This window comes from Muntiacus reevesi, chromosome 1, assembly GCF_963930625.1.
Source record: "Muntiacus reevesi chromosome 1, mMunRee1.1, whole genome shotgun sequence".
NCBI lineage: Eukaryota > Metazoa > Chordata > Mammalia > Artiodactyla > Cervidae > Muntiacus > Muntiacus reevesi.
In genome coordinates, this window is record NC_089249.1 from 272423874 (window position 1) to 272438192 (window position 14319).

A 14319-nucleotide genomic window follows, 5' to 3' on the forward strand; every position below is an offset into this window, starting at 1 on the left:
TTACACCTGGTGGAGTGTAAATGATCTTGCAGCTGACAAAGCTTAAGAAGAAACTCTGACCCCTGGGTATTTTTAAAAATAATACATATTGTTTATTTAATCCCAAGTATTTTTTAATTGCTATCATGCTACTTTCCCTAGTCCTGGCTTGTGTTCTTTTTGGAGTTGCTACACTGGTCCTTTCTTTGAAACAACATATGTAATCCAGCAAGGCACATGTCAACCAGGCTTCAGGTTGAAGCCAGGCCTGGGAAATGTTTTCCAAACAATCCCGTCGTCATCCTTTCGGTCTGAGGTGGAACTACTGAGGAAACTGCATTGAGGGGGACGTTGGGTCCTATAAGGGTCCTACTACTCTTGAGATACTGTGCATGGGATAAGTGAGCAGAATTACTACCACCTTTCACGTAGCATCTAGAAGTGCTAAAGCCTCTGATGACCAAACCTCTCCGTGAGCTTCCTCATGGGAGAGTCCGGCTTCTGCCCACCTCGGGGGCAGCTGGGACCTGGTCTTGCTAGTGATAGCCACAGAGGGCCGTGAGGCTCAGCTGGTCATCACTGGGTGAAGAAGCGTCAGGATCACTGTAGATCTGCGTCAGGGCTAAACTCAGGATCTCTTTCTTTTCTTTGTAAAACCGTAGTTCTTGCCCTGCTTTCCTGGCTTCCTCCAACTCCCTCAGGGCCATTCGCAGCTCTTGGGAGAGAATTCCCGGCGACTCCCGCTCCTTCATGATCCAGTCTAGGGCCATGTGGCTGCGCATCTTTTCATCCAGGGAGTACTGGGAGTAGTAGGAGATGACTTCCTGGGAACCAAGAGACAAGGTTCAGAGTATCAGTAAAGAGCAACTGAAGTACCTGGGCTATGGCCTTCCGACACTTCATTTCCTAGGCCTCCACCCCCCACCCCAGCACACAAACACCTGTGGGTGTTCTACCAACAACCAAACCTCTCTGATCTTCACGAACTGAAGCCCAATCCCAGGACATACCTCTTAAAGGAGAGACATGGCTTAAGTTGGTTCCCAAAGTAAAGGTCACTCTGGGTTGAATCAAAACCCGCCACCAGGAATGACCTAATATTGTCCACAGAACAGAGCTCTGACCTCACTGGAAAATATCTGTTCCTTGGAAACTGCATTCTTACAACAATTAGTATGAGCTTTACCTCATTTATTTATAACCCTTCTCCCCAGCGTTAGCTCCTTTGGCAAGATAGAGGGAAACAGCTATACGGAAGGGTCTGGGCAGAACTGGGTTTGGTCACACCCATTGCAGAAAACAGGAAGCTTTGAATCAGGACAAGACTTCGATACCAGGAGAGTCAACTTGCTAACTGCTGTGTTGTTAGCATAAGGAAGATGACAGACTAAATGGTTCACAGTAACTATGGGAAGGACTTAAAAAATTATGGACTATAGGCATTATCATCATTGATATCGTAACGGTAACTTAATGTGCTTGTCTCTTACTTTCTGCAGACAATGAAAAATTAGTCACTATCTTCCAATTTTCATGTTTAAAATTTGCCAGTACATTGTAATGTCATATATAAGTTTGATGAACGCTCTTTAAGAAGACCTTGTGGAGTGGATGCATTGCTTATTTTTATTTTCAAGAACATATGGTATTTATTTATGACCTTAACAAATTAAAAACAATCACGGAAAAGTGTTTGTAACCAACTCGGCATGTTTCAAAGGCTTTTTTATGAAATCAAAGGAAAAGAAAAAAAATAGCCAAAGCCATTGTCAGCTACTCATTTCTTTTCCATCTTTGACATTTTGAAAGCCAGGCTTTCTAGGCAAAGAACAACTAAAAACTCCTGGGGCAGTAGTGCGTGGAAAACTTTTACATCCGCCCTCATCTTGCTGACTAGTAGAGGCTTTGCTCCTCATACAACTTCCTGATAGCAAATTCTCAAAAATAACTACTATCCTCGAGTCTAGTGGGATAAAGGCAGAGTGAGAACCATTAAGTGCATGGGAGGGGGTTTGCCTTCGCCACCAAAAGAGGGGGCAGGGTGCTTTTCATAGGTAGCTAAGAAATAGTGAGACCCCGTCTCTGAAAAATAAAGAAGAAACTTCCAAACCCCAAAACTGAACTGACTGAAAAACAAAAAATTGAAGTGATGGAAATACCATGTCTCCCACCTTGATAATCAGTTCTGTTGCCCACCGGGAACATTTGGTGGGGGTGAGAAAAGTTCTCCTGTTCTCAGTGAGAAGAGGAGGTTTGGAGGTGGTGCAGACTCACATTTCTTCCTGCTTTGAAGAGTGGGAGGTGGCACACTGCATGGAGTAGATGCCGTATCTGGCTTAGGAACTAAGTCTGTCTTAGCGATCCCTCCATTCTAGCGTTCAGTACAGGTATCTAAGTCAGTCCTATGGCCAGCCAACATTCTTCTTAGTGTGTGTATGTGGTCAGTCCCTGATGCAACTGGCCTGATATATCTAGATCTAAATCTAGATAGATATATCAGAGAGAGATATACCAGATAAATGTATCAGATATATATATATGTACATATATATGTTAGTATACCTATACATGTTGAACATATAGCTATGTGCATTTAAATGCACATAAAGTTATATATACTTATATATGTTAGTGTATACATATATATATGTTAGTATACCTGTATATATTTAACATATAGCTATGTGCATATAAAAGCACATAAAGTTATATATACCTATATATATTAGTATATACATATATATGTTAGTAGATAGATACTTCCCTGGTGGCTCAGACAGTGAAATATCTGTCTGCAATGAGGGAGATCTGGGTTTGAGCCTTGGGTTGGGAAGATCCCCTGGAGAAGGGCATGGCAACCCACTCCAGTATTCTTGCTTGGAGAACCCCCATGGACAGAGGAGCCTGGCGGGCTACAGTCCGGAGGGTCTCAAAGAGTTGGACGCAATGAAGCAACTAAGCACAACACACATATATAAATATCCTCTGCTCTTAATAAATAAGGTACTAAACAGAGAAAAATTCAAATAAAGGAACCTCAGTGGAAGATGATGAGCCATCTGCTCAGTCCGTACAACACAAACCTGCTTTTCATCCAGTAAAAAATCTTACCTGTCGGGAACATTTTGTTTCACGAAGGGCTTTGAGGCTTCCGTTCCAGTGCAATAGTTGGAAAATGGTCATAAGCTCCTATAAAACCCAAATGCTTGTCATTAGTCTCAAAGTAGAAATGTGAAAGAAAGTGCCTCAGTGATTGCTGAAGAGGTCATAACTCTAATCCCCAACTATATCGGGAAAATGGAATATACAATACTGTCAGAACACTTTGAGACTTTCAAACACCACAGTCATAAGCTTCCGGAGCGTTTTTCCTTCCCTCCTCTGTTTTATCTATATTTGGCATGAACTATTAAATAATGGACAAATACCTCTCAACAGTGTAAACACATATGCTGTAACAATTTTACACCCAGGAAGTTATATAAATATACCAGCACATCTTCAAATAATGTGTAGGCAAGGCTATTCATTGCATCATTTTAGAAAAATTGCCTGAGACTGGCAATATCTTAAATGTTCATTTTTAAAGGAATGGCTAAATGAAATGTTTACAAAAAGGAATGGTTAAATCCTGAAGTGTATAAGAATATAGCACCCCCAAATATGCAACTTTGGTATATTGATTATTTTGAGCTGTAACTACTTAAAAAACCACAAACAGAGAAAGAGGCTTTCTCTGAACTCCCCTTATCTCCCAAAAGACAGACCCTCCAAAAGGAACTTAATTGTTATAAAACCCTTCTCCAGGGGTTTCATCAACCAGGGAATACTGATGCTTATCCCAGAGTAGAAACTGAAGTCCACTCCACACTGCGTGAAACTTTGTCACTATCATATCTCCTATCTATTCTTCTCAGGATCAATTCACCTTTCTTAAAGATCATCTCCTCTCTCCCAAGGGACCCCCCTGGTGGCTCGGCAGTAAAGGATCCACCTGCCAAGGCAGGAGACCTAAGAGACACGGGTTCGACCCCCGGGTGTGAAGATCCCCTGGTGCAGGAAATGGCAGTCCATTCAAGTATGCTTTCCTGGGAAATCCCACGGACAGAGGAGCCCGGTGGAGCCTGGCGGGCTACAGTCCGTGGGTTGCGAAGCTTCAGACGTGACTGAGCAGCTGAGCGGGCACACGTGCGCTTTCCTGAGAGGCCCACATCCCTGCTCCTTTCAGTATCAAGACGGTATTTAATCCTGAATTCTAAGCCGCCTTGGGGAGTTCCTCATTTTTCCCTGAGTTATCTCTCACACATACATGAGGTGTACTTCTGTTTTTCTCTTCTTAATCTGCCTTTCATTGCAGGAGTCTCAGCTAAGATTCAGAAGGATAAAAAGAAAATGATCCTTCCTCCTTTACATGGTCATCCTACCAAATACAATGCAATCACAAAGGGTGAGAAGGCTCTCTCGTCCTAATATAAAGAGTCTCTGTGAGGTGTTAAAAGCAAGGTGTCCAACTGTGTGCTAGTACTTGAGTAAGAATTAGAAGATGCCTATAAATATTTGCTTATAAATGCCTAGAAGAGTTCTGACAAGAGACAAAAGAATGGGAACATGAGTCACCTCAGGGGAGAAAAATGGAGGGAGACCTTTCTCTGACACTCATTTGTACCTTTTGAGCTTTGAACCATGTGACAATATGCCATATGAAAATAATTTAAATTTTAAAAAATTTAGGCCAAAAAGTAAATATAGAGCATACAATGGACAAACTACAGAAACTGTAAAATAGCCTTAGTTTATAAATTCAGCCAAGAAAATGCCTTAAAATATGACCAATAAGGATGAACTGACAGTAAACCCACCCACAGTTTTCACATTCAATGGCCAGGGCGGAGCACAGCCTTTAGCCTTTCTATCAACATCATCCTTTCCCTGCCTGATACCAAGTGCAAGCTAACATGTATTCAACATACTGAAGATTTTGTTTTTCCAATCTGATTAGGATTAGCAGTCTTCCAGACGGCAATGGCACCCCACTCCAGTACTCTTGCCTGGAAAATCCCATAGACAGAGGAGCCTCGTAGGCTGTGGTCCATGGGGTTTCGAAGAGTCGGACAAGACTGAGCAACTTCACTTTCACTTTTCACTTTCAGGCACTGGAGAAGGAAATGGCAACCCACTCCAGTGTTCTTGCCTGGAGAATCCCAGGGATGGGGGAGCCTGGTGGGCTGCCGGCTATGGGGTCGCACAGAGTCGGCCACGACTGAAGTGACTTAACAGTAACAGTAACAGTCACATTGAAGTTATCTGTATTTTTTTTTCTTTCTTTTTTGATCAGAGAAACATCTACAGTGGATTAGTGGTAGTGCAAACCACAGCCACATACCTATTGGACAATAACAATACAGTTAAGGAACTTCCTGGTCATGAGACAAGTTATGAAAGCTTAACATTTGAACAGCTGTCTTATCCCCATTCAAAAACAAAGTGGACTTTTGTCTTTATGTCTGCTTGCTCTGGAAAACGTTTTCACTATGAAATCTGGAGACATAAGCTTAGTTTGAGATTACAGTTACCTTAAAATTATGGGGTAAAATTTAAAGAGATAAGATCATCAGAACAAATATTCTCATGTCTAAATGTCTCGTGTCTGAATAGCACTATTCTCACGTTTAATTATTCTATTTAATTATTTTATTCTCATTTGCCCTTAGAATGGAATGCTTTTCTTCTTTTTGGTTTGGGATTTTCTGTATGTATTACTACACAGTGAGCATCACAGGAACACATGCTGTCAGTCGCTCAGTTGTATCTGACTCTTTGCGACCCTATGGACCGTAGCCCGCCAGGTCCCTCTGTCCGTGGAATTCTCCAGGCGAGAACACAGGAGTGGGTTGCCATTCCCTTCTCCAGGGGATGTTCCCAACGCAGGGATGAAACTTGGGTCTCCCACACTGCAGGCAGACACTGTCTGAGCCACCAAGGAAGCCCAAGAACAGACAGAGACTTTGGTAAAAGCAAAACTACGTGTCTCCATTAATTAAAATATGACATGGACAGCAGCTGAGCCACACACTGACCCCATGTCTGCCCAGGGTCCTCAGTCCAGTGCCAGGGGAACTCGCCCTTCTCGTGATTCTTCTCCACTTCTCTCTGCCCCCATCCAGATTTCCACTCTGTCACATCACTATGCTTCTTTGGAAAAGACAGAGTCTTCTGTTCCATAACCAAATCCATAATCTAATCTGGCTCCCAACACTATGCCTCTTATCAAGATAACCCCAGTGGCTGAGGAAGGTAAACTTGTGTTGCCATCCCTTGCTATCCCCTCAGGCCTACTCACTGAATGCTTTGCGAACATAAAAAATGGCTAGGAATGATCTTTAGGTTCTGATATGAAGTAGTCTCCATGGTGTTACAGGAGGGACGATATTGACAAATGTTTTATGATGTTTTATTGTAAGACTCAAATTATGTATTTTATTGTATATGTCCATTTCCTTAAAGAAGAAAATGAATGCCACTCCACTCCTTTCCTTTTCCTGCAATCTTCACGTAACGTCGACAATCCAGAAAAATGTATTGAATCTATTCTGTGGCTTTAGTAACCCTCCTGGCATCATCCTTGCATCGATGTGGCCCAGTTTGAGAAACAACCTATTGCTAACAGAGCTCTTAATTCCATCCTTTGACAACTGTTGCCTTCATAATATATTTTTCCTCCAATGTCCCTAAGCTTTTGTTCCTATCTATGGGCCAAGCCCCTGATCCAGATAAATTTCTGTTGTGTCACTCAGCAACCCTCCTAACACTGTGGAACCCACAATTCTGTGAACAGAACTGGAAATCTTTCTCATATCCCTTGGCAACCTACGCCTCTCATAAAACTTCCCCACTGAGACTTGAGCTGTTTTTGTCTGCAGGAGGAGGATTATCCTCTTCACCCCCTCTGGTTTGTCTAAATTTCTATCCTATCATCAAGCAATTGTTTCCTCTGCTGTAACACAACGGCCTCTTCTTCACTGCGGCTCTTGTCCCTAAATCCCCCAGGAAAGATAACCTTCTTTTACCTTTTTACTTTGTGTGTGTTTGCCCTCTTCTCTGGAGCTAATGAATCTTACCATCGTCATATGAAGTATATTGAAATATTTCCACATTCTCCCTGTCCCATTTCTTTATTTCCCCTCACATGACCAAGAATTGATGCTTTTGAACTGTGGTGTTGGAGGAGACTTTTGAGAGTCCCTTGAACTGCAAGAAGATCCAACCAGTCCATCCTAAAGGAGATCAGTCCTGAATATTCATCGGAAGGACTGATGCTGAAGCTGCAACTCCAATACTTTGGCCACCTGATGCGAAGAACTGACTCATTTGAAAAGACCCTGATGCTGGGAAAGATTGAAGACGGGAGAAGAAGGGGATGACAGAGGATGAGATGGTTGGATGGCATTACCGACTCAAAGGACATGAGTTTGAGTAAACTCCGGGAGTTGGTGAAGGACAGGGAGGCCTGGCCTGCTGCAGTTGGTGGTGGGGTCACAAAGAGTCAGATACGACTGAGCGACTGAACTGAACTGACCTGAACTGACCAAGTTCACTATCTTCAGATCTTCCTGAAGCTGTGTGAACCCTGGCTCAACCCCAGGAAATCTCTGCGTGCTTCTCATTGATTGCATGGGAAATCCTTGCATTGTGAAAGACTGGTAAGGAGAGAGTGGCTGTGGGCTTCTGTGAGGACTCGATTCCTAGTTTCCTATGACTCCTCACTGCCTGGTCTTCTCAGCCTTGTTTTCCTACTTGTTGAAGCCCTGTCGTTTTGAATGAAGTCTGTTTGGTGGGCTATTTGTCCTGCTTCTTCCTCACTGAAGTCTTTGAGCTGTGTTTGTCACGTGGGCTGATCTAGAAGCCTGGCTCCTCTGCATGGGCTGACAAATAAACAAGAAGCTGGTCTAGAGGTGGGGTTGAGACTGGGGCCAGATGAGTGAAGCAAGACTTAAGGTGAGTTGTACAAGTTCAGGGTCTTTTATTTAAAATCCTACCTTTATTTTTCGTTTGTCATAGATTTTTGCACATTTATGTTGAGTTTTAAATGTATTGCATTATAATATCATTTGCCTTGATTATTGAATTTTTTGATGCTCCCTTAAATTTTGTACCCCACTTGAATGCTTGACTCTTCTTACCCTGGTCTGGGCTCCTCTGGGGATCTTGTCTCAGGGACAAGGGCAGTTTCATGAGCTTATGATCTGTGTAGTCACACAGGCTTTGAGCTTGGTTTAGCACTTTGCTATCTTTAAATTCACAGTAATTTTTGAACAAAAGGTCTTAAACTTTCATTTTGCACCAGGCCCCGTAAAATATGTAGCCAGTTCCCTTTACCAAGTATCAGTTGCTCAGTTGTGTCTGACTCTTTGTGACCCCATAGACTATAACCCACCAGGCTCCTCTAGCCATGGAATTCTCCAGGCTAGAATACTGGAGTGGGAAGCTATTTCCTTCTCCAGGGGATCTTCCCGACCCAGAGATCGAACCTGGGTCTCCTGCACAACAGGCAGATTCTTTACTGTCTGAGCCACAGGGAGGCCCATAAGTAAATTAGAAATCAAATGGTGAATCGAGTCCTGTGTTTTCTTTCTCTTCAGGAACATTGCAGTTGTAGCTTTCATTCTACAGCTTTTCTGGTTCATGTTGTCATTCATTAAATCTAAGCCAACAACTATTGGGGTCTGTCCTCACAGAGCCTCTTGGTGTTGCCTCCTATGAGAAACAATGTTTGCCCTCCTTCACAGGGAGAGAATGAACACTGCTTCTCTCTGGAACTCTGTCTGGGAGACTGACTTGGTTCTGTGATTCATCAGAAATAAGAAAAACAAACAGTGTAAATGGAGAACTTGAAAAACAGGTGGGCACCATCTCCCCACCCAAGAGAATGGATTTAAGAGGAAATTTGTTTATGGGATGAGGTTTTAAAAGGCGACCTGGAGAACTTAGCAAAGATGTAAATAAATATCTCGTCTTTGGATTGCATTAGGCTTCAGAATAAATATATTAACCAGCTTCAGTCATAGTCTGCCTTGAATCTGACCTTGACAAGACCCAGTGGCTAGAGCTGCCGCCATCCCAGCCCTGCAAACATGAGGCAGTTTTCTCTACATAGAAAGGCAAGGCTACCTTAAACAGGCACCCCAGCCTCCCGCCCACGAAGTGAAGGTAAGCAGAAGCCTATCAGGTTTCTTCTGAGCTCTGCCTCTTAGACGGCCCCCCTGGAAAGCCCGAGGGCAGTCAGGAGACACCAGTCTTGTTTTTAGACTGTATAGTCAACCGTAGCTAGATACAAACACACATCTATTACCCCCCAGGGGTACTGAATGGCTGTGTTGACTGCAAACAGCCCAGGCCTGTGGTCAATTCTCATTATGTGCAGAAACAAGTTGATGCATTTAACCCAGGCCATGGAGGAATGTGCAGAAAATCAGCAGGCAACCTTGGGCTGGAGGAAGGAAGAGGATGTACTGCATGGCTCTCCCTGTGGGTTGCCAGCATCCCTACTGGGAGGAGGGAGTTTGGATTTTTCCTGCCCTCGCGTCTTCCTCTACCTCTGTCTCTCATCCAGCACCCAGCCTCCTTTATGAGAATTTACGAAGCATTTCCACAATATGAGTCAAATTATTATTTCACATACTTAAATACCTTACTATGCAGACCACACAGAAAACATGTAGCCCATAGTAAGGCAATTAAAAAAAAAAAGGATTACTAAAAGGTGGTTGAGTACAACCTTTCATAGTACTTGGACAGAATTAAAAAAAAATTTTTTTTCCTTCCCTATATTTGGCAGGCTAACCCACTGCATTTAAAAAAATCATTCTTGATTTTTCTGAAAATAGTTGCTAAATCCTATACAAGCTACCATGTTCTTGGCCAGGCAACATTCATTCTGTAAGAAAAAAAAAAAGTACAATATTCTTCTATCAGGGAGAGAGGAGAAATTAAGATAAATGATTTTCTTAGGGAATCATTGTGCTAAATGTTTTATAAATGTCACATTGTATAAGTCCCACAAAAAGTCTATACAGTGGACATCATGATTCTTATTTTGTAGATGAGAAAAACTGAGTCTCAGAATGGCTGAGTTCACAGGTGACAAGTGGTAGAACAGGCTTGGCACTTGGATCTGTATGATTTTTTTAGTTTGTGTTCTTTCTCTTGTGTCATGCGCCTCCCTTTTATGTTTCCTCTGTTTGACTTTAGATTGTTATGGGATATAATAAAGGACTCTTGCCAGTTTCACTCTTGTATTCTTGTATTCAGGGCTTGTTCCCTCATAGCTCAGTCGGCAAAGAATCTGCCTGCAATGCAGGAGACCCAGGGCCCTGAAACATTTTTTGCTGGGAAGCTACCTTATCCTCATCTGAAGACTTCAGGTTAGATAAAGCTGTCAAGGGAATCCATCCTGTAACCTCAGGCATTTCAAGTAAAGCAGTCCTTCTTCAGAAACATATATATACTATAAGTTGTCATTTTTTACTGAGCATTTACCATATGCCTGGAATCGTTCTGAACTCTCTATGCAGTCTTGTTTAATCTTCACAATGTCACAGTGAGGTCGCACTGCTATTATTGCTACTCTTTTTCTTTTTTTTTTTCATTGCTACTCTTATTCTTCCTGGTTTATGTACAAATGAGGAAACAGATTTAGAGGTGAGTAGCTGAACCCACTCCCCAGCCAGGGCTGAGAACCACTGGCTGCTGCAAGCCACTGTCTACACCAGAAGGTGAGCTTCAAGGTCTTTTGCAAACCAAGACAAGCAACATCAAAGGTCAGTGAGACCACAACTGCTTAAGGAGAAATCTGGATGACCAAGATCTTCCTAGGAAAGGATGAAAAAAGAGCATTTTTGCTTCAATCAAACAAGAGAATGGTGAGTAAAATTAATGAATTTTAAAATGGGCAGGATGGACATATCCACCTGAGAAGTGGCTGTGGGCTTGCAGTCAGGGAAAGAGTTTGAAAGGTACTAATGATGGTATTTGAAAGCTGGCTTTAGGGTTCAGCTATACCACCACTATAAATTATACCATGATGAACATTTTTGTCCATAAAACTTTATATTCTGATTGCTTCTTGGAATCTAACCTAAAATAATAGAAATCTTGGAGGTAAAGTCTCCTTGTTATAACACTGCATATTGATTCTTAGTGGCATTGATATATGTGGATGGTCAACTGTATTCAGATTTAATTTTTTAGAGAGCATACTTTTCATTCTCAACCACTATTGAATTTTTGTCCGTCGAGCCCAATATAGGATAATAGTCAAAATGTGAAGTCAGGAATCAGGCTGCCTGGGTCTGAACCCAGGCTGTGCCATTTACTAAGCTGTATGACATACTTCCTTCAATGCTGACATGGGTATAATAAATACTCATACGTTTTTGTGAAGGTTAAATTATGGTAAGACTTGTTAAATGCTTACCACAGTGCCAGAGAAGGTAAGCATCCAGTGAGTGTAAGCTATTCTTCTTCTTACTGCTAGTATAATTAGTTTACAAATAATAGGTAATATAGTTCCTTAGCTCTGTTATTGCTTGTCAGCAGTGGAATGAAAACAGCTACAGCTTGCTAAATTTTTTGATTTACTTAATGATAGGAGATGGCAGATCTTGTTTACAAAAATACCATAATGGAGGGGGAAATTGTTTAATATACATTGCAGTCACCTTTGTCTATAACTTCTGAAGATTAAGAACCAAATAGTCCTGACCAATATTTCAAGCTATTTGATTTGATTTAAAGGGGAGCTTTATGCTGAAAAGCTGGTAAAGTGTTAATAGGGTCATAAGATGGTAATGTTCGCTACCTGTTTCTTAGCTTAAGTCTTCTACTTTCCTTGAAGAAGCAAAGATTGTGCCTTGTTGACTTGTTTGTTTTAGCCTACTGAAGTGCTGCCAGAAGAGAGTTACAGGGCTGGATTCTAAGAGGGTTAAATTAAAATGACTGAAATAAACAAAGAGCTGTTCGTGATAAGACGGGCATTCCCCCAGGCTTCTAGGGGCTGTGTAGCAAAACAAACGAGTGGCAGGTACCTGAAACTCCAGCATGGTCTTCCCCATGTTTGACTCCAACATGTAGTGATAGGCCCCAATGCTGGTGCTCGGGTCGTCTGCGTCATCCAAAGTGCCCTTGGGAAGGAAGCAGAAAAGCAAAGTGTCACGGATTGTTCCTCCTCTTCTTTGGGGGTCATGAAGGAATCCTGTGGCCCCATGGTGAAACACCTGTGGTTCTAACCCTACAGGTGTGCACTTTTTACAACCATCTCCAGCTGATTTGGCATAAAAGCCTTAATCTCACCATCTCTCAGAGTGAAGAGGATTTTTGAAGTCAATTTGAACCTAGCTTTTCGTTAGAATGTTAACTGATTAAATACTCAAAAAGAATAATTATACTAAAGCAGAAATTCCCACATCTCTATAGAGTTTTTGTTGGTAGTGGCATTAATGCCACTCTAATGAGTGGTTGCCCTTTGAGGCTATTTTCATCCATTATTGAAATCTTGAAATGCTGACTTGCTTCATAAGATTCTAGTGATCACCAAGCAAATTATGTAACTAACAGGGAAAAAATTCTCCAGTTGTATGGACCATTCATATTTTACCACCATGATTCTTTTTTTTAAAATTAATTTATTTTTTAATTTGAAAGTTTAAGAGAGAGGGGACATATGTATACCTATGGCTGATTCATGTTGATGTTTGACCACCGTGATTCTCAATGGGAGCTTTTCATAATAGGCTGGTGTTCAACCTGGAGATATGGATTTTGGTTTATATTTTTTCAATTCTGGACGACTTAATCTCTAACAAACAAGGTGGGTGGGTGATGGGAAAAAATGAAATTCCTCTTCAATATTTGGTTATGGGGAGTGTCAATAAAAAAGCTGACATGAGCTCTGGAATGGCACTGGGGCCTGCCCTTCCATATCCCATGGCCTTGGATTCCTGGGAAGGTGGGCAATGGCTTTGTGAGACTGAACAAACAACAGCCAGCATCAGATAGCCACAAATTTATAGCTTTTGAATGCAATAACATTAACACACTACTGCCGAAATATTTATGTTGGCTTTTTAAATATCCCAGAGGAAATCCATCCAGAAGCCTATGAACCATATATATTCTCCTTCCTTAGAAATTTCCATGAAAAAAATGATAAATTACATTTACACTGAGGACCCCTCCCTGCTCCTGAGTAAATTCCACACATATAAATCAGGCATCATTTCCCTAACTTCTCTTCCTCGAAGGCACTTGAAATTTACAGGGCAGAAAAATAAAGGCTTCCTTTCATCCTCAGAGTAGAGACAGACCAGAGCTCCCTGAAGTCTCTCTGCCAGGACAACCACTCTCAGTCTCTGCCTCTCTCCCCTCATCGCTTCTCTGTGTGATAAGAGCATTTATGAGGGGGGAAGGCAGCAAAAAAAGGTCACAGCTGGTGTGATAATGTCACCTTCCTTATCAGTAGCTTCTCCAGAATAACAGAACTTTGGCTTGCATTGTCAGGTCAAGGGAATCAGGGAATGAAACTCTCAGACAGGGTTGATCCATGCTGAAGGCGAAGCAGGAGGTAGCTTATCTCTTTGGTAATGCCTTTTGGCTTCTGCACTTTAAGGACACATAGGGAGATGCCTGCCCCAGTTGAGACCCAAGGCTTCCTCCGTGGTGAAAATGGTTTATAGTTTGGAGGTACAAGGATCAGGAGCACCAAATAATTCATGGGGCAAATAATCTACTCCTAGATTGGCGAGAAAATGTCCTGTCTAAATTTCTAAGACATAGTTTGGCTCTCAAAGCACTTTGCGTTTAATTACATCTAATACAGAAATTTCCAGAGCTCTTGGAATAAAGTAATTGATATTAAGTGTGATAACTCTAACATCTAACAAATATTAGGCATACAGTTTTTCTCATAGCTAAGCGGTTAGTGGGCTTGCCTTGTGGTTCAGCTGGTAAAGAATCTACCTGCAATGAGGGAAACCCGGGTTCGATCCCTGGGTTGGGAAGATCCCCTGGAGAAGGGAAAGGCTACCCACTCCAGTATTCTGGCCTGGAGAATTCCATGGACTGTAGAGTCCATGGGGTCGCCAAGAGTCGGACACAACTGAGCGACTTTCATTTCACTTCACTTCAAGCAGTTAGTATTTCCTTAAAAACACAGCGTGCAGGACCTCACGCTGGCTGGGGAATTGGCACTTTTTTTTTTTTTTTTTGAATTGGCACTTTTAACAAGTGCTTCAGATAATTTTTATTATTAGTCCAGTTTGGGAAAAACGGAACTCCTTTATGTCT

At 42.0% G+C, this 14319-nt stretch overlaps 1 protein-coding gene across 1 annotated transcript in view; it reads right to left on the reverse strand.

The window, feature by feature from the left end:
* Positions 1 to 515: 515 nt before the first annotated feature.
* LIX1 (limb and CNS expressed 1) overlaps positions 516 to 14319 on the reverse strand; it is a 49198-nt gene continuing 35394 nt past the window's right edge. Inside the window, exons 4-6 of the mRNA XM_065936883.1 lie at positions 12063 to 12158; positions 3091 to 3168; positions 516 to 803 (exon numbers count right to left, since the gene is read on the reverse strand). Of these exons, the coding sequence (XP_065792955.1) occupies positions 516 to 803; positions 3091 to 3168; positions 12063 to 12158 (462 nt within the window). The remainder of the gene's footprint in view (positions 804 to 3090; positions 3169 to 12062; positions 12159 to 14319) is intronic.